This window comes from Dermacentor variabilis, chromosome 4 (assembly GCF_050947875.1).
Source record: "Dermacentor variabilis isolate Ectoservices chromosome 4, ASM5094787v1, whole genome shotgun sequence".
Taxonomy (NCBI): domain Eukaryota; kingdom Metazoa; phylum Arthropoda; class Arachnida; order Ixodida; family Ixodidae; genus Dermacentor; species Dermacentor variabilis.
Genome location: NC_134571.1, coordinates 33821401 through 33842665, shown reverse-complemented (window position 1 = coordinate 33842665; position 21265 = coordinate 33821401). Strand labels below are relative to the sequence as shown.

Here is a 21265-nt window from a genome sequence, read left to right as displayed (position 1 = left end):
GGCAGTTATAAACACTTTAATCAAATGATTGCACAGAAGTAAGGTCACCCTCGTGCCTGCTAAGGCATTGCATTAGACTTGTTGGTCTGACACGACTCAAACCAGCGCTAGGGGACAGGGAGACAAAGGCAACAGGCAGAAAAGTTTGACGAAACCTGCATAGTTTTTGTGCAAAATGGCATGTAATGGAATACTATTCCGAAGTAGCTTTGAGCTTATCTTCAGTGTTTCTTTCCAGCACTCTGTGCAATGCAAGTATAACTTGCTCTCATATGCTGTGCTATTTACAAAGCAGATTTAGAGGGAAAGCAATCTATGCCAAAGTTACTGCTGTGCAACAGTGAAATAGCAGCAGAGTGCCATATAACCCGTACCCATCACCTAAATGAGCAGTCTGACGAATTGGGACTATATTGCCATTGCACATTGTAGTGGCAAGGTAAAAACCTTCACTGCTTCTCGCAAAGTCATGGGCAAAAGTTTGGAAACCATGGCATCAACAAAAATTTTTATTTATTCCTACACAACTTTACAATGTAAAATTGCTTCAATACATTGCGTTGGTCAAACACGTGCATGACGGCTGTACCACTCTATGTCAGCTGGCATGCCCAGACTGCGAAGAACCTTTTTCACAGCACCATTGGTCTCCAAAGTTTTGCTTGCAGCTCTACGTCAACTTCTTTAAGTACTTCGAGACAGACCACCGTGTATCACATGCCTAAGCTTGTACTATGTTGGCAAAACATGCTAAAATTCCTTTTAATAAAAAGGGGTCACAGAAAGGCCCTCCTCCCAAAAAATTCAGCAGACACACTTCAGACTGCTTATGTGTGGGAATGCGAAAGCATTATACCGTTTGTAGACTTCCGAACATCATAAACGCACTGATGTTATGCACTCGTGACATGGCAGCACCTCCTCCCCAGTGGCTGCACCGTCACATGTCCAATTATGCACGCACTAGGCTACACCTTTAGTCAACCAGATGGCTGTGACTTGACGTGTGAAGTGACACATGCACTAGACACCTTTAGTCAGCCAGAGCCGCGGAGCCAGGGAAGTGTGCTCGTCTCGCACCCCTTGGGTCCTGGTTCGATTTCTACCCAGACGGAAATTTCGCAAATTTTGTTTTCAAAGCCATTAATTTGCTTTGTTTACAGGAACCTGCCTGAGAAATTTGATGTCAATCTGAGCATTTCTTGTATTGGTAATGTATTATGACCTATATTACCTCTTTGCACCATTGGCGATTTGTGGTATCATCTTTCAGTCACGGCTACTACGCCGACAGATTTTCGCATAATGGGGTATATAATGCTTTCGCATCAAAAACTCTGGATAGAGCCAACATTTTGACAGGGAGACTTGTCTTCATCAAGCCCCAGGATTTCCTTTCTTGCCCATTTTGGTCACTTCAGATTTCTTTGTGCCATTTTTCGAAACGCTATCAGAAGATTGGCACCATTGTTAGCCTCAAAACAGGAGCATACATAACAATGGAAGCATTGATAAGCGAGTTGAAACAGCATACATTTTTAACATAAGAAATAACCACACTTGTTACCCTTGAAGAAACCATCAAAAAATGCCAACACACTAACCAAGGCATCTTCATTGCAGCACAAATATTCCACATGTACATTTGAAGTGCTTGAGACAGCTTTGCAATAATGCAGAATTTCGAACAAAGAATATGAACGTGTTGACAAGTAAAAAGCACGCGCATAATGAATACTATAAAAATGAGAGGAAAGCTGTCTCGAGTATACATAGTAAATATATATAGAGACGCCAGAGATTTATATAGGTCCTGTGGGCCCTTTGAATGCGTTGCAAAATATCACAGTAGCCTGTTCTCCACACGTATAAATGTAGCACAAGGCACAAATGACCACTTGGGTTGTGAGTGCATAGAAAAATTTAGCATGATGGCTGTCATAGTAAATGTAAACCAGCACTTTACATGCAGCAATGTTGTACATAGAAAAAGTTGTTGCCCTGATTGCTGTCACAGTGAATGCAACCCACCACTTTACAGCCAAAAATGCTTAGAAAGCAGCAAAAGGTGTACACCTTCAACAAAATGTATTTGACGTGTTGACTGAAACATGCTACTGATACAACTAAAGGGCAAGAAAACATGGGAGCGAAGCACATTTCCTGCATCCTTTCTTCTATGTCTTTGTTATTCTGGCACTACATCTCAAACTGTACTAACTAGTCCTGACGTTAGCTCTTCTGACATGTACTATTAAGTATGTACGTTATATAACATATGTGTGCTGGTTATAGAACTATCAACCAAACTGCACAGCTCCCTGGTTTCAAGGCTCTGTCTAGTACATTCACTTTGTGTGCAGCAGCAGCTGCCCAAGAGATTCAGTAGCACTGCCATAGCTGGCCAAGACCTTATATGCTCCATAATGGACTCCATCCATCTGAAAGGGTTCTTTGCTTGCATGCAGATGGCTTTAAATATTTTTTTTTTTTTACTGTCTACAATTTAAGCCAATTAATTGGAATGCTCTCGTGTGGACGCACACAGTTGACCACCGTTCTAGCTGCAACTGTGACTACGAAATGAACCCCGACACAAAATTTTGTTTTTGTTTTTATGGCTTTGTAGGACAGCCATCAACCTAATAATTAAGCTATGGAGCCTCACTTTCCGGAGAGTGCGACAATAATACGTTACCTTTTCTATGTGTCACGTTCAAAACATGCGCCTATGATGCAACGCGGCTTTGGCCGTGAGAAGGGCAACCTGACACAACATTGAAACCTTTAGTGGCGGTACCACTGATGCATGCACACAACCCTGCTGTCGAAAGCCGATTCTATTCAGCACTCTACGGGACAAGAAGGGAGAGCGTTTGCTCTGCATTTTAAAGATAAGCGCACAATTGGACGGGCCAATATGGTGACAAGGTTGGCGACACGGTCACTGTACAGGGGTCTTAAACTGTTTGTGTTGCCAAGTGACCACCACCCCAGCTTTTGGCGATGTGATGAGTTGCCTTTCTCACGTCCAAAGCCACACTGTGCTTGACACACAGTTTTAATGGTGGTATAAAAGATGCTTTAATTGCTCCCGGTGCCTCTCAAGAAATTGAGGCTTCATACTGTAATTATGGAGTTGACAGCTACCTAAAACTTTAAAAAGCAAGTGGGACACAAAATTTTTCTATCGATACTCCTGTAGGTGTTCTGGGCTGTCAGGAGACACAGCACTGCAATTCAGATGGTTACTCACATGGTCCACAAACAATGGTACCTAACTTATGTAGTGTACTGAGGTGTCAAGATGCATTGACAAAGGCAAAGCAAGAGTGCATCCTCCCTTTTGCTTCTTGAACTTTGTTTTTGTCTAATCATAAAAAAGATAGATTGGCAAGGGAACAAGAGTTCCCGATCGTCAGTCAGCCTCTAGAGTCTGTGAAGGAGTACGTTTACCTAGGTCAACTAATCACAGGGAACCCTGATCATGAAAAGGAAATTCATAGAAGAATAAAAATGGGTTGGATCGCATATGGCAAACATTGTCAGCTCCGGAGTGAAAGCTTACCATTATCATTGAAAAGGAAGGTGTACAATTAGTGCATTTTACCGGTGCTGACATAGGGAGCAGAGACTTAGAGATTGACAAAGAAGCTTGAGACCAAGTAAGGACCGCGCAAAGAGCGAAGGGACGAAGAATGCTAGGCATAACCTTTAGAGACAGAAAGAGAGCAGTTTGGATCACACAGCAAACGGGTATAGACAATATTCTAATTGACATTAAGAGAGAAAAATGGAGCTGGGCAGGTCATGTAATGCGCAGGTTAGATAACTGCTGGACCATTGGGCTTACAGAATGCATACCAAGAGAAAGGAAACGCTTTCAAAGACGGCAAAAGACTAGGTGGAGCGATGAAATTAGGAAATTCGCAGGCGCTAGTTCGAATCTGTTGGCACAAGGCAGGGGTAATTGGAGATCGCAGGGAAAGGCCTTCGTCCTGCAGTGAACATAAAATAGGCTGATAATGATGATGATGATGAAAAAAAACTAAGCATGTTTCCAAACCACCTTAGATATCTGAAGCATATCTCTTGCCACAGTCATGATCATCCAGTGACAATTATCCAGATTGAATATATTTCAAATTTGTGCAGTTCTCACACAGGGAGGTTATATGTGATGTACGTGTGAAAAATTAATCCATGGAAACTCTTCTGCTTTAACAAGTGTTACTTTAATACACTGGCACTCCTCAGCCACCTCAAATGCTTTAGAAAAACTTGGACGTAGTTATTTTTTGACATAATTTCTGCATGTTGTCAGAGGCATCAATGCAACCATTTTGCACCGCCACACATGATATCACGGGCATGCCTGCTTTGACTGATAATCTATTGGAAGACATTGGATTGTGAATTATAGCATAGTCATTTCACAGTGAAAATCAACAAGCCCACACTAGATGACACCAAGCTGAAAATGCATCAAAAATATGCTCCGTGTTGATGTTTCGTGGAGTCTTGAATAGTGTACTGTAGTGAAAGACAAGACCAGGTAAGCAACACAGAAATGGCCTCTGTGTTCTTCTAACTGTCCTGAATTGTGCTTGGGGTAGATCACCACATGTATTTCAATATGCTGTGAAAGTACTTTGAGAGCACCAAACGAGAAGAAAGGGGTTAACCAAGGGGCCAGATTTTTTATTTGTCACATCATAAGAAGCCAACAAACACTGACACTAAGGACAACATAGGGAAAATTACTTGTGCTTAATAAATAAAATAAATAAACGATAAATTAATGGAAATGAAAGTGGATGAAAAAACAATTTGCCGCAGGTGGGGAACCATCCCACAACTATTGCATTATGCGTGCGATGCTCTACCAATTAAGCTACCACGGCGCCATTTCCCCATCCACTTTTTTATGTATTTATGTTTCCTAGTAGAACCCTGGGAGTGTTAGCCAGCACCACCATTCACAAACCTTGGTGGCGGATGTGGAACAACCTTTCTGCCACAGGCGTCGCGAGAACATGATCTTTTTTGGGTGAAGAAAACCGGTCAATAAACCCACACATGCTACCTGAAGGCATCAATGTTGCCGGATTCGAGACCTGCGTTATGTAATAAACGAGAAGAAAGGGGGTTAACCGAGGGGCCCAATTTTTTATTAGTCATATCGTCAGAAGCCAACAAACACTGACACCAAGGACAACATAGGGGAAATTACTTGTGCCACAACCTTCGCGTAATGCGAAGGTTGTGGGATCATTCCCCATCTGTGGCAAGTTGATTTTCATCCACTTTCATTTCCATTAATTCATTGTTTCTTTATTTCATTTATTAAGCATAAGTAATTTCCCTTATGTTGTCCTTGGGGTCAGTGTTTGTTGGCTTCTTATGATATTTACTTATTTATTTATTTATTTATTATACATACTTTCAAGGCCCTAAGGCACTACAGAAAGGAGTGGTACATAACAAGCAATGTAATATGCAGACAATGGTATGCAGGCAACGTTAAGCGATAGCGTGGTAGACTGCTGTTTTGAATGAAGTTACATCTGTGATCTGAATGATGGAAGCAGGAAGGTGGTTCCAGTTGACACTTGTGCGGGGTAAAAAAGAATCATGATACTTGTTCGTTTGGGAGGATGGGACGGCAACTTTATATCTGTGGTCTGAACGGGATGAAGTGTAGGAAGGTGGGGTGATAAGTTGATTCTTGAGCACCCGGTTTGAGTGATAAACCTTGTGAAATAGGCATGATAATATGGATATGACTAATAAAAATTGGGCGCAGCTAACGAGGGTCTCGAATCTGGCAACATTGATGCTTTCAGGTAGCATGTGTGGGTTTATTGACCGGTTGCCTTCACCCAAAAAGATCATGTTCTCGTGATACCTGCGGCAGAAAGGATGTTCCACATCGGCCGCCTAGGCATGTGAGTGGTGGCGCTGGCTAACACTCCCAGGCTTCTTCAAGGAAACATAAATACATAAGAAAGTGGAGGGAGAACGGCGCTGCAGTAACTCAATTGGTAGAGCATCGCACGCACAATGCGAACGTTGTGGGATCATTCCCCACCTTCGGCAAGTTGTTTTTTCATCCACTTTGTAATGCCACTGCTTCCTCCCGCGAGAAGGATGGCAGTGGTGCGGCGTGGGTGCGACGAATGCGCGTATAATGATGGACAAACCGCAACTTTTCCAAATCTTGTCTCTCTCAATAAATTCTACCCACACTGTTATGCAGATCATTGCCCTGGCTGTGGCAGCTCGCCCACAATCTTCCACGTCATGATTGAGTGCACTGCAAACCTCTTTCCTCCCTTGCCAACTCTCCTTTACCCCCTATGCAACAAAGAGCTGTGAGACGATGCCCTCTGCGACGGACCTCCCGAGGTCCTCCGAGCTGTGATACGGGCTCGAAACATCACCAGAATCATCTTAGGGACCCTGGACTGAGGGTTCCTCCCACACTGCTCTCGCCATTCAAATATTATTAATAAAGATGTTTTACTCTCTCTCATCCACTTTCATTTGCATGAATTCATCATTTGTCTTTTCATTTATTAAGCACAAGTAATTTCCCCTATGTTGTCCTTGGTGTCAGTGTTTATTGGCTTCTTATGATTTGAGAGCACCAGTCACTTGTACTGCTACAGAAGACACTTACAGTAGCTGTTTGTCACGCAAAATTGCAACAGAATCAGTCGGCATGTGCAAATCTCGTGCAGCCATGCTGCTGTTCCCTTTCTGTTATCACCGCATTTATCTCTTTATAATGCAGCACTGCTTTAAAGAAGTGGTAGAGTTTCGAGTTTCCAAGAGGAAGATTGCTTGCATTAGCAATAATTAAACGGGTCCTGAACCACCCCTCGAGCTTGGTGAAATAACATAGTGCACGCGTAGCATACACTGCTGTGAACATCTCAGCCAAGCTTTGCTGTCACACGCGGTACGTGGCGCTCGCAAGCGGAGCTCAAAGTCGCCTTTCTCTCGATCGCTCTCTATTCAAACAAAGCAGATTCCCATACGCAGCTGCTATTGGTAGCTGCGGTCGGCTATGCAATGTACACACCACGGCTGCCACAGGGTGCCGCCACGAGTCCACTGGCTAAGTTCACTGTGGCTCGCTGAGAACAACCGCATTTGGCTTACGTTTAGCATGTCGTAGGCACCAACATCGGAAGTTAGGACATCTACATTAACATCCTAAATGATGTTTGAACTGCGCACCGTGGTGACATTTAGAAGGTGAAGCATTGTGGGCATGCCCCATTCCACCGTAGCCTTCGCTGTGCAAGGCTTTGCAGAAGGAACGAGAACACAGCAGAGGCCGTTTTTGATTGCCAATAACTTTGCTTCTGCTGAATGCATTGAAGTAGTTTTTGTGGCAAAGTATTTATCAAATAGCCTATTTTCATTTCAAATGCCTTCCTCTACTTTGATAAAAAGTGTTTCAGGGCCTCTATAATTCCGGAGATATCCAAAGCCTCTGCAATGTATATTAAGCTGCACCAAGTCTTTAAAAATTGCCTGTGGCAAATGGCACAACTGTAATCCTTGATCTAAATTACTCAATGAGGCAGCCATTACTTCTACAAGAAATCTAAATCCGCAATTGACTAATTTACATAACTGTACAAATTAATTTATTTACTTCATGGCACATAGTTAAATCTACTAATTGCAGCTATTGAGTTCGCAAGGCATATCAACTTTGAACGAATTCTGACGATGGCCGAGATGGTGCACCGTCAAAGTTGCAGTAAAAATGCACTGTTGTTTTACTTACTTTTTTGAGAAAACGGTCGTTTGTAGCCAGAGAGTAACTGGAACGTCAATGGGTTTAGTCAATCACTTTCAAAATTAATATCTTGAAACTGCTGGAGTTCTGAGAATCCGTTCCAAGTGGATATGCCTTGTGAACCCACTGGCCACAATTCGTAGATTTAATTATGTGCAGTAGCATAACTAATTAAAAAGCTAATTAGCATAATTTTGTTAATCATTCAATGCAGCATTTTGATTTCTCGGAGAAGTAATGGCTGCCTCATGAAGTAATTGAGATAAAGGTTAGAATAGTGCTAACTGCCACAGGCAATTCAAAATTTGGTACAAGTAAAAAATACCACCCTGTATAGTAACTGTAGTTTTTTTCGTCACTGCTTTAGAGAGATTGTCATGGTCCACTTAAAGCAGTGGCACAATACTGGAAGTCAAGACTGCTTCAAAAATGCAATTCTAACAAAAGTAGGTACTTTTGCTAGCAGACAACGCTGAACATGCTTTAATGAGCCACATTAGCTGGCAACAAAATGGACTTCAATATGCTAGAAGCTTTGAAACAGTCAAAAGTCTGTCAATACAGCCTGTGTCACTGCAAAACACACAACGCATTGACAAAAGTGGTCGACAATTCTTCAGACAATGTACTTTGAAGAATTCTTAAGGCACTAATATGCAGTAACAACTGTTATAAAGGGAAAAAGTCCGTATACAAATAGAAGAGCTAAGCCCCTTTGTAAGACAACGTAGACTGGACTTTGATATGTGCAACAATGTACAAAAGATATGAGATGTGATCTTCATGCAACAAGAACAACAGCACAAGAGAGTGTCTTGCATAAGGCCATATTACCTCTCCTCGCTGCGGTGAAGGCAGATGAAAAGAATGCAGACGCTTCTTGTGTTGCAGACGAACGGACTCATGCAGAGCCATTGAATGTTCCTACAACATGCAGCATTTTCTATGTGATGGCCACCTTTGGCGCTTGTAAAAAATGTTGCAAGGAAAACTTGCACACCTGCCGCTGTGGGACATCGGCACTTTTAACCACTGTTAGGCACAGCCTTGAGTAGCACAACACCCGTAGATGGAACGCTTGCTTCGTGCCGATTGTGCGGAAGGTAAGTGCCCAAGTCCTGCATGGCAATGACATTCCGGAACCAGTAGCCCCTTGTGTGGTTCAAGCCAAGCTGATCCAGTGGCAGCCACACTTGAGCAGAGTATGATGTGTTGTGGTTGATAACGGCGATAGCATATGAGTGCATGCCCGCTACCAGGGGTGTTATGGGCCTCAGCCAGACGCTGACATCCTTGTCCTGCAAGACAATCAGTGACCTTCAGAACAGCAAGCAAGATGCACAGACCCAAAGGGATACTAACTATACAAGAACTATACTGGTGGGTATATTCTGTGAACCTCTCTCGACATTACAAGGGCAGCTGCTGAATGTTTTCAAACATTTTGAAGTAATCACTGTACTGTACTTTTGTGAATGCATTCGTCCAGTACACTGTTTTATTTATTATGCGATTGGATCTTTCTTTCCTTTTCTTTTTGCTGATATCGAAGTGTGTGCTTACAACGATTATTGGATACAATGAAGGCATTTTCATGTAGGATGCACATTAATTATAATGAGGCTTGACTGTACTGTTGCGTATTGTAACTAAAAGTACAATAAACATGAAACTGAAAGCAAAACTTCAAGGCACAGTGCCATTATAGGTGAAGCAGCGCTGGAAAGCAGCGGAGCTTTTGTGCACAGAGTGTTGACTGCCTTATAAGCCTTTCTTTGTTTACCTCATAACGTCTGATAGGTGAAAGCAAGAGAGATCTCTTTGGACATTTCAGAGTGTGACAGTGCATAACTGCTGAGCATCAATCAACCGACAGGGCTAGTGTTTGTGATGCACTGGGAGCAGGCATGGTGGGTAACTTTTAAATTTATTTCCATAGCAATGAAATACCCAACGGATGTGTAATTCAACATAAATGCAAAACATGCAGTAAATGATTCTATATATGTGAACTACAGGAAAAAGCTACACATCTGCCGTGAGGAAACAAAGGTTGACTTTGCAGGGAAACACCAACTGAAGGATGAGTTTTTTCAATTGAATTTGCTTAACCAAGAAGTGTCATGAATTCACCGAATCAACTCAAAAGTAATTTTGTGACAAGTTTAGTTCCTTTCGGAGCAGAAGAACTAAATAAAATTGTGAGCCTTGTTACTTTCTAATGTACTATGAAGCACCTATTGCTTTAGTAATCACTAGACAACCAGCCTCATACAATTGTTGCCAAAACATCTGAAGGTCACAGGAGACTGCTTTCAAAGTCTTAAGAAAGCGTTGCACAAATATTTCATTTTACACTGTTTTATGTTTTTGGCAAAGGTAATGTGTCTGAAAGCAGCTTACCTAACTTGATGTTTTTCTAAAACTTATTTTTAAACATCTCAAGCAAACTCTGTGAACTTGCACCAACATTTTGTTGAAGAAACAGTAAAATAAATGCTGTTTCTTTAAAGGGACTGTCTACTGCTTGGAACATGTCTTTGGATTGTAGGGGCAATGAGAAGATTGCACATCACATTGATGAAAACTACCATGCCTATATCTTATAAACAAGAGAAAGTATACCTTTATTTTGGTCCTGAAAGTGGTGCAAGAATGATATGTGGCATTGCTCAACAGTGAGACCTTTGCACTATCACATAACCGAAAAGCCATACAGGGAGAGTTATTTTGCTGGTGTACAATATTGCATTGCCTGAAATTGTACCTTATGCTCTTTCGCTAACTTTTCTTTAGGTGACAGAGTAATTTCTCTCATTTCCAGCTAGAGTGTGCTGAAAAGCGGCGCCACCTTATGCAGAGGCACAGAGTCACGGTGAATGAAGAGAGTGCTGCATTAATGAGTGGCCTCCGAGATTCTCATCTCATTCACTAGTCAGTGTTGTTGGCACCCATGCACAGTTTTAAGAAGAGACTACACAGATCAAAAAATTCTGTTTTAAGTATTTCTACTTGCTTTCCGGAGAAACTACTGCATGTTTAGGCACTTCAAATGGTAGGCTTTCTATTGCACTACAAAATATAAGCTCCTAAAAATGGTCTGCCGTCAATTTAAATATGTAATGGGGGGGGCTAAATTTCCTGCATACGATGAAGTGTGCATGTGCTTGTAAAATACCAAACCAACGTAAAAACAGATTTTGAGCAAGACTCACACAGTTTGACATTCTGCAAAGTTTCTTTTTCTTTTACAAATATGCGCAATTTACTTCCCATTCATGGTTATATTGCGCTCAGTTTTACAAACACGATACTAAGGAAGGGCAGGACGTGGACGGACGAAGCGCAAACTACCAACTGTTTGATACTGTTAAAGAACGCGCTTATATACAAGGAGATATGGTGCGGGGGGGGGGGGGGGGCTAAATATAAAAAGATATGACAAGGTGACGACATGTGGTTATAGTTTGGGTCAGGCATACATCCTTCACATGCACCCGTTCGCCCTGGCGAACTCGACCTCAGCTTTGATAAGCGCGATGGACGGAGTGCTTACGCACGTCTCTTTTTCTTTAGCTATCGCAAGCGCCTCCCATATTTCTCGCTCCGTTTTTGTTTTTGATGTTCCGATGACTGTGGTGCTTTCTATTAGCGGGGAGCATTTGCACTGTTTGCAATGTGCGGCCAAGTTGCTAGGTGCTGTCAGAAGCTGGCACGTGTATTTGTGCTCCCGTAACCTATCGTTTAGACAACGTCCAGTTTGCCCAATGTATACTTTCCCGCAGTCTAGTGGGATTTGGTAAACAACTGAAGTAGCGCATTCCACGTACTTTTTTGCGTGCTTAGTCTGACAGACCGTACCACTAGGGTTGGCCTCTTTGGATCCTGCGTTCACCTTCTTGCACATGCCTTTTAGTTTTTGCGGGGCGGAGAACAGAACTTGAACGTCATGGCGTTGGGCTGTCTTTTTTATCCGATGTGACAAGCCATGGATGTAAGGCAACACCACGCGTTTTTTCAGTTTTTTCTGTGTTTTCTGCCTTTTCCTGTTGGCTCTGATTTCGGGCAACAAGTTTTCACAGATTTGCACCACCATGCTGTTCGGGTACCCACTGTTTCTCAAGCGGCTTACTTGCAGATCGATGCTCTCCCTCACTGCATGGTGGCATGATTTTTCAATTGCTTGACTGATGCAAGCCTTGGCAATGCCTCTTTTAATGATTTTAGAATGGCAAGAGTCGTACCTCAGGATTTCTTTTTCTCCTCTAGTTTTGTAGCACCAGCACATGTGGGAGCCTCTGATCCTAATGTTTATATCAAGGTACTGCAATCGACCTTCGGTAGGAGTCTCGTACGTGAACTCTAAACCTTCATGTGCTTTTTTGAACATGCTGATGACAGTTTCTACGCTACATGGATCGGTTTGGTTTTCTTTCATGCACACCAAATAATCGTCAACATATCTGAAACAGGTAGTTATGTTCGTGTCTCCAAACAAGGCGGCAAGTTTCCTGTCTCCCACACTCAAAAATAAGTCGGAAAGCACGGGAGCTATACAAGAACCAATAGCGATTCCATCCTTCTGCTCATACACACTGTCACCATATTCGATAAACGCACCATGTAGATACAGTTTTAACAAGTTCACAAAACTAGAAATACTGCACTTGCACACGTCCTGAAATTTGGTGTAGCCCAACGTGTCGATGGCTTCTTCTACTGCTAGTACCACCGCTTGCCTCGGGACACTGTAGAACAGGTCCTTCACGTCGATTGAAAAACAAGATGTCGGCGGGCTACTCTTTAGTGTTGCAATAACTTCGTCAGAGTTGCGGATCAAGAACGGGTCATCGAAAGGTAAAGAGTTCAAGCAGGCCTGAAGGTAGTCCGCGATGCATCTTTGCCATGTTCCGCGATCTTCAATAATCGTCCTAAAAGGAATTCCCTCTTTGTGGGTTTTTACCGTGAAAAATGGCTTCAGAGTGAGTTCTTTGCTCTCTTTCACGCGCTTTGCCAACCTTGTCAAGCCCATGCTTTCACATGTTCTGCCTGCTTCATTTTTCAGTTTTGCAATTGCTTTGTACGTAATGTTGCTTATTGCGAAATTCTTACGGATCGCTTCTTGAGCGGATTTTTCGTATTCAGGAGCGTTCATCAGGCGCTTGCGATAGCTAAAGAAAAAGAGACGTGCGTAAGCACTCCGTCCATCGCGCTTATCAAAGCTGAGGTCGAGTTCGCCAGGGCGAACGGGTGCATGTGAAGGATGTATGCCTGACCCAAACTATAACCACATGTCGTCACCTTGTCATATCTTTTTATATTTAGCCCCCCCCCCCCCCCCCCCGCACCATATCTCCTTGTATATAAGCGCGTTCTTTAACAGTATCAAACAGTTGGTAGTTTGCGCTTCGTCCGTCCACGTCCTGCCCTTCCTTAGTATCGTGTTTGTAAAACTGAGCGCAATATAACCATGAACGTTCACCAACTAGCCCCCTTCATTGCTTTACTTCCCATACTGCAAACGTTACAAAAGCAACACTGTAAATACAAAACATACTTCAAGAAAACATATGTGGGGAAGTGGCAGATCTGAAGATGGTTGGAAATCTGGATACAACAGCTATTGGCCCTAAATGGTTTATGCCTACTCACACTAATCAGTGATAGTTCAGCAATAAAATTATCCCATGCGATTATTTACCTGCCATGAATCAATGTCACCAATATACTTTGTGCAAGCTTTATCTGCCAAGTTTCATTCGAACTTGTTCAGTCTTCTCCTTACCTAAAAATTCTCGAGACTAAAGCATGCTGATCTTACAGCACCAACAAAAGACAGATTGGTATTTTTCACATATTTCATGGTAATTGTAATTGGAACATACTATTAAAAAATAAATTGTTATAAAATGTCGTATACAAGTATTAAAAAAAAAGTCGAGTACTTTAGTACATAAACTTAGACTTCACAAAGGTCATGTCTAATAGGAATCATGTAGCACCCATTTCTGAGGGAAGAGTTTGATGAGGAAAAGTAAAAAAAAATAAATGAAATTATGCCAGTGTCCTCCCCAGTTAGTAGCAATACATTTGCTTAATTTTTCAATATATACTATTGTACAGCTTATGCTACACGAAATTTGTTATTTGACTCAACACTGACTAAGCAGCGCCTAAGTTCCTTCAGCTGCTACTTAGTAAACAAGGTTGCTCAGGAAATACAAAAATACACATAGAAAATGCATAGCAGGCAACTGACCATGAAGGCTCGTTTGCCTTGAATGCCAAGTGGGTCCTGGTTTATGGCAATTATTTCCTTGTGCTGCAGTAGCTTCTTAGCTGCTTCTGGGATCTTCCTTAGGTCATTTGACATCAGCAGTGGACTGGCAAGGATAGCCCACAATGCCATCTGTACCTCTGCTTGCTCTTGTGTCAGCCTGAAGTTGCCTATCATAAGCTGGAAAAGAGTACATATTAAATGATGACTTCCCAAGTATTACAGAGTTACTAATACAAACTACTCACAAGATTACTCAGCATGTTTTAGCAGATTCGAATGTTATTCTAGCTGAATTAGGAGAAATGAATATAATAAACATGAAATTCAAAGTTTTACAGAACTGTTTAATCAATCAACCAATCAATCAGCATTGTTACTCGAATATGGAAAATGTGTACATAATAATTGAACCGATGGCCATGAAGCTATTTCCCGGTCCGAAGCAAGCTGCATCTACAGTTATGTAATAGGGAAAAACTCAAAAAGAGAGACAAGAAAAGATAAATGTGAGACACATAAAAAGTAAATAATTCAATATAAAATTGCAAATGGTCATGAACATCTGAAGTGACAAAAATACAACTACATGTAAGCGCATAAGAGGATTTGAATGATTTAGGTAAAACAGCTCAGATGACAATTTAAAGTTTCTGGCAGTTTTATTGTATGTGGCAATTCCTTCCAAACCTTTGTATCATGAAATTGAACAAGTCTCTCACCGTTTACATTACAGCATATGGATAAATCGTAGTTACCATTTGATGTTTGTTTCGTACTGCAAAGTGGTATCACGAACACATTAGAAGGATGTGGATTAATGTAACATATAATGTTATCTACTAAATGCGATGTCTTGTATTTGCACAGAACAGTGAAGCGCTGTATACATAACTCCTGATGAATTTCATTAGCAGGATGAGTAATCGGCACAAATGTGATCATGCACAGTACTTGGTTTTGTAGTCACTGTAGTGCTGTTAAGCATGAAGTATATGTTAAGACTCCACGACTCTGCACAATAGGAAATGTGGCTGTGGAACAATGAAAAATACAATGTTCTTAGCAGACTCTAAGAAAAGTATGACTGCGCTTTATTTAAAATGAAACAAGTGAAAGATAATTTTCTACACACATTGTGTGTCTTTCTAGTTCAGGTCACCATTGAAAATGACTCCTACGTATCTAAATGCAGATACTCTTTCAATCAGGTGATCACATAACAGCAAGTTAAGAGAAAGTATGTCTATATTTTTTCTCCTAGAGTGAAAAATTAGATATTTGGCTTTTTCAACATTTAACATCATGTAATTTTGTGAGAGCCAGCTAGAGGTATTAAGTAACTCAGAAGTTATAATACCTTGTAAGTGTGGAACCAAATCACCAGCAAATACAAGAGCTATGTTATTTGCATAAATTAGTACATTAGAGGTTTGTATAGTTTTGAGGAGGCTGTTTAGGTAAATTTAAAATAAAACTGGTCCCAATACTGACCCTTGAGGCACCCTGTTACACTGTTATATGAGGAGTTGAAAGTTTTCAAAGGACACATTCTGCTTTAGCGATGAAAGGTAGCTAGTAAAGAATTGAAGAGTGTTGCTAACTACACCATACAATTCAAATTTCTTTTATAACATGCAGTGGCCAACAATATCGAAGGCTTTTTGATATCTAAGACAACAACTATTGTAAATTTACTGCTATGAAGAGCACTGTTAATATTTTGCGCAACGGTTTTTACCACGGCTAAAGGGGTCGACTTCTTTGCTACAAAGCCATGTTGCTCAGGTAATATTATGCTATTTCCACTTAAGTTATTTAAATTGTATTGAAATTCATTTCTTTGCAAACTATGTTAATTAAACTAAGTACAGAAATTGGCCTTTCATGGTCAATTTCATGGTTATATATGGGCATTACTTTGGCTATTTTAGCTACATCAGGATATGATCCAGATCTTACTGTGTGGTTGAAGATGTGACACAACAAAGTGGAGAGAATATCAATGTTCTGCTTCAGTACTATTAAGTTTATATTGTCACATAGTAGTGACAGTGAATAATGCAGCTGTAAAACGCTGAATAACGAAATTAACTAACTTTTTATTGGGCAAACCTGTGCCCACAAAAGCAACTTACACAAAACAAAGCAACAGCGGCGGATTTGGTCGGCGATCGGCGAAAATCTGATCAGCGGGTCAAGCGCATCGGCTTTTATACATTAGTCACCGAAGGTTCCAGAGTAATCACTGGTGCCCGTGTGTCTTCCAAAAAGTTCTACACTATTCGCGTTGCGCATACATGCAATCAAATTACACAAGGTTCGGTGACAACAGACAGCGGATGGAACCATCAACAACATTCCAGAAACTTCCAATACATGCAGGCGCGTCCTGCGCGGCGCGATAACATGTTAGAAGATGAAACTCAATCACCCAATAAACAAGTACAAGTGTCAATATTAAGTACTCGAGCAGCTTTACTTTCAGAAAGCCTTAGTACTACAGATCTCACAGCACTCTCTGTGAGGATATAAAAAATAAAATCATTTTCAACGATTGTTTTGAAACAGGAGGTAGGCATATTGTATAGATGCTGGTTTGCAAGCTTTTAGTTTAGACTGGAAAAGTAGTCACCGAAACTATTTGCAACTTCTGTAGAAAGGTGTCCTGGTAGGGCTCACTTTCTGCCCCCGGACCTGTTACATCTGTCATCACTTTCCACACCTCTTTATATCTCCAGCATGACGCTTGACAAGGTTGTGTAATAGTTCCTTTTAGCGTTTTTCTTACTGAGACACTTATTCCTTTAGTATTTAAATTGCTGCATGTAATATTAATCTGTCTTATCGTTTATCCATCTGTGGTGATAACTGTCTTTTTTCCTTAGCACTTGAACTATTGTACCAGTCATCCAAATGCATATCGCATACGTATAATTGTTAACTGTGTCCGCAGGACAAACATTTGACTCCTCTATCACATGAGTAACAGCGTTTACAAAATTTTTTCATTCTATCTGTACATCATCATCACAAAGGCTTTCAAAATTGATGATTGCAGAATAGAATGCACAAGCCTATTACAGTTCACAAAAGTAGTTTGCTTGGCACATTCGTTGAGAGAAGTCTTAGGTATCTCTTCTGAAAAAGCAAGACAGTTGGGCTATGATCTGCAATCACAATATCGCAGATTACCGCAGACACATCTTTCCAGTACATTTAATTTCGTGAAACATTGAGCATCTTTTCAAAGGTATTTAATGAGGGTTTTGTCATCAGCATAAGGAAATGCTACATTCAAGAAAGTTTACATGTTTCAGACAGCTGTTACAATATGCATAAATGACACTAGCACTTCTTAAACACCTGTTTCCTATATTCAGTCCGTTTCTTGATGAACTCTTATCGGATTCATGAAATTGATAGGTGAGTTCAAGTATATTTTAAACACTGTTTGAGAAATATTTTTTAAAAAATGCATGCTTACACATCCACCAACAAGCAGTTTACAATGCACTGTGCCAACATTTCAATGAATAATATGTTACTGGCACATTACCAACAGCAAACTTCACAAAAACAGCCATTAAGTACTTCTAGAAGCATCTCAAACAGAGATTTGTCAGTTAACTGTCAAAGTTCAAAGCATATTTCATCCTGTTACTAGCAAAGAACAAAAAAGACATCACCAGCAAGTACATTACCATATCTGCGTCATTCCAATGTCCTGGACCAGCATACTTGGCAAAGACTTCCTGGTTGTCTCCAAAAAAATTTATAACTGACTCAATCATGAACCAACTGTCACGTATGTCATGGTAGTTCCTCCAGAGGTTGCAGTCTTTCTCCAACTGAGGAAAGTTTGGCTGTTAAATAAAGAGAAAATGTGTTATGAAGTTCATCATGTGTGGTAACAGTATGCAAAAAAGTTTTAATACTAAACAATGAGCCAAACAGTGGGTATAATCAATATTACTTTAAAAACAATATTTGACAACACTACCAAAGGATAGGCAAAAGCTTGCATCCAATTACTTATGAGAACAACTGACTATATGATTTCCCCTAGTGTTGTCTTCTTCAACTTGACAATTATGCAAACATGGGAAGCACTACTAGTGCGTCTTTATGGCCAAAATGGGGGGAATTTCAATCTCAATTCTTAGCTCTGACTATGCTTACTCTGTCATCTCTTTTCTCTCTAGCTCTCTCTTATTATTGTAGCACACAAGGTTCTCACATTCGTGTTTTTGCGGCTGCACTGATTTCTTCTTTTACTGAATGATTTCAGAACATCTACTCATTTAATAAGTTCAATAAACTGCATTCTGGATGGTTCCAATTCTTATGATCTTGCACAGAAATTGTTTTGTGAAAATAGGCCCATCTTCTTCACTGATTTAATGAGGCAGGCAAAGTATCAAGGCAATTTTATGGGAAGCTGTAGATGCCACCAGTGACACTGAACCAAGAGATTGGATAATAATAAGAGACGAAGGCACGCAGATCAGCTACGAAGAGTTGGAGATGTGGGGTGCACCTGTGCAACTGCAGAGACGGTACTTTTGAAGATCGAATGCTCAAGAAAAGAACAGAAAGTTGACGTGGTTTAACAGCAGAAGTACAACACCGATTCAATACCATGCAGTGAACTAAAATACAGTCTAAAATGCTATGTTGCTCAGTTTCAAAAACGATAAGCCTGATAATAAATGTCGGATTACCAAATCTTTTCGTTTTGACAAAAAAGAAAGAAAGCAAAAAGAGAAAGAAAGCAATTTATCATTTCAAATTCAGCATGCTGCATCATGCTTTGAGCAAGTCAAGGAATCTGGTTTTACAAAAACACACTAGTTGTGCGGGCACTGCATAGAAAAATTTATAAAATAGGATGAGACAGTACCTCAAAGTCGCAATTATGAACGCAAGAAAAACCATCAAACAAATAAGCAAGCAAACATAAATCATACCTCAACTTTGTTAAGGAACAAATCATAATACGGCCAGCTGCAAGAGTACACGATCGGACGGTTCGTCTTGTTCAGGTACTCGGAAAATCTTGTGTAACCTGAGGAGTGAAACATTACGGATGTTGCTGTTACGTGTACGGCTTACGTACACGAAACACGATCGAATTCGAGAGGTGACGACGGGATTACCTTTGCTCTGCTGTTTTGCCGACGTGTGGCACCCGTCCACCTTGAGGTAGTCTATATTCCACGAGGCAAACCTCTCGGCATCTTTCTCCATATCGTGATCCTCAGTACCAGGAAAACCCATACAAGTGGAATGCCCGTAGTTTGTATACATTCCGAACTTCAGACCTTTACTGTGAATCTGTCAACAGAATCGAATTCTTTCGAGATCTACCAACACATCGCCTTGGCTTGCAAAGGAAAAGTACTTCACTCACATAGTCTGCTAGAAAGTTCAATCCACGGGGGAATCGTTCTAAATCAGCCATCAGGTAGCCATCATTGGTTCGTTGTCGTTCGGACCAACAGTCATCGATGATAAGGTAAACATACCCAGCGTCTCGATATCCATCTTCAGCGAGATGATCTGCCATCTTCATAAACAGCTTCTCACTATGAAAGCAAACAGCGACACTTAGAAACGAGCGTAGTGTCCGCGCGCTCTCCATTAGCTAATCCAAACGAGAGAAATGAATAATCACCTTAAACAATTGTCCGGATCTTTGTAGCAGTCGATATTGCACCGAAACCTCTCCCATGACATCCATCCCATCGGCGGAGTTAATGCCAGTCCATTGTCAAGGCACTGTGCTGACTCGATGAGAAAAGCTAGAAGCACGGCGAATGGAAACCTACGTGTTCTAAACAAGGGCGTCTGCATTTCTACACGCAATGAGCAAGCTTCCACCAGCTTTCTACTCCGCTCTGGCAGTTTCCGCGAGTGGCAGACATTAGCGTCAGCTGCGCGTCGTCCTTCCAGAAGTTGACACGGCAAAAATACAAAACGCAAAGCAAGAGTAGCATCAGTTTTGCATCTGATCGAAACAGTTCAATCGGTTCACTTTCACAACACGGTCACACGGTGGCCAAGCGGTGGCTTTGAGCAGCTGCTGATGCCCTCCTTAACACTCACGCTTGTCTCGCATATGAGTTTCCAGATATTTTATATTTCTCAAGAAGCCGCTACTGTAGATTTACAAAAGAATGCAATAGTTAGGATAAACTTCGACTGTAGAAACATGCAAAAAAAAATTAAGGTGATTTTTATTCTTTGGTTGTTTTCGTTGGTTCTTTATTTTATGGTTACAGGTGGTTACAGGGCGTGTTCGTCGCCGGAGAGCTGTTGCGCCAGAGCTTCGGGGGTGTTTGAAAGAGCGCTTGGGCATAGACTTTCATTCAACAAATAAAAAATTATTGTATGAAACTCTATGCACTCGAGTAGTGTAGCCACGGAGGGTAGCCCTCTTCCCCCGTGGAGGCTGCAGAAGAAACGGATGGTAGACGCCTTCCACGCTGTCGCCACTGGAGACAGCTCGTGGACAACTTTCTGATGTTTTCTGTGGTTGTGAACAACGTTATCAGATTCCTTGCTATGAAGTAGAGACTCCACCACTCTACGCCTTTTAAAGGAGGCATTGACCATAGAATAACTCTACTATGAAGCAAAAGCGAGGGGGGCGGAGCTTCTGCACATACCGCGCCAAGTAGTCCGCCAGCGTTTGACAATGCGTTGGTTTGACCAACGCTGGTTCTACGAACAGCCATAGAATAAAGAAACAACTTTGAACAGCGCTTTTGGTCGCTCGATGGTCGTTCGGAAGAAACAGACGCTGAATGTAGCCACATGTAGCTTCCAAGTGCGACAGTTTCGCGTTTGTCCAGACGATAAAAGGAAAAGCCGCAAAATATGTAAACTTTTACATTCAGTGGTCTGTTTTGTTTAACTGTTGCTCATAAGGTGTTTATGCTTTCTCTTCCCCAGCTTAACGTTTACAAACAATGATCGCCACTCGATCGTGAAACTAACGTGGACTCTTCAGAAGCGCTCTCTTTTGCGTGCTTTGCCTCCGCACCATTCCCTTCATAGTTACAGAAAGTTGTAAATGTATTGGCTAACAGCTCTGTTCGATTGAGAATTACGCAATGACACAATGATACCTAAATATAAGCACTGCAACGAATGTACGCCTGCAAGTG

At 41.3% G+C, this 21265-nt stretch overlaps 1 protein-coding gene across 1 annotated transcript; it reads right to left on the bottom strand.

Moving 5' to 3' along the window:
* On the bottom strand, positions 1-20239 carry LOC142578909 (alpha-N-acetylgalactosaminidase-like). Its single transcript, XM_075688589.1, has 7 exons — positions 19771-20239; positions 19507-19681; positions 19253-19430; positions 19064-19161; positions 17798-17959; positions 14076-14273; positions 1-9114 (listed from the first exon to the last, which is right to left on the bottom strand). Exons 1-7 carry the CDS (start codon positions 19947-19949, stop codon positions 8842-8844), a joined length of 1263 nt encoding a protein of 420 aa, XP_075544704.1. The 5' UTR covers positions 19950-20239; the 3' UTR covers positions 1-8841.
* Between the last annotated feature and the right edge of the window lie 1026 nt (positions 20240-21265).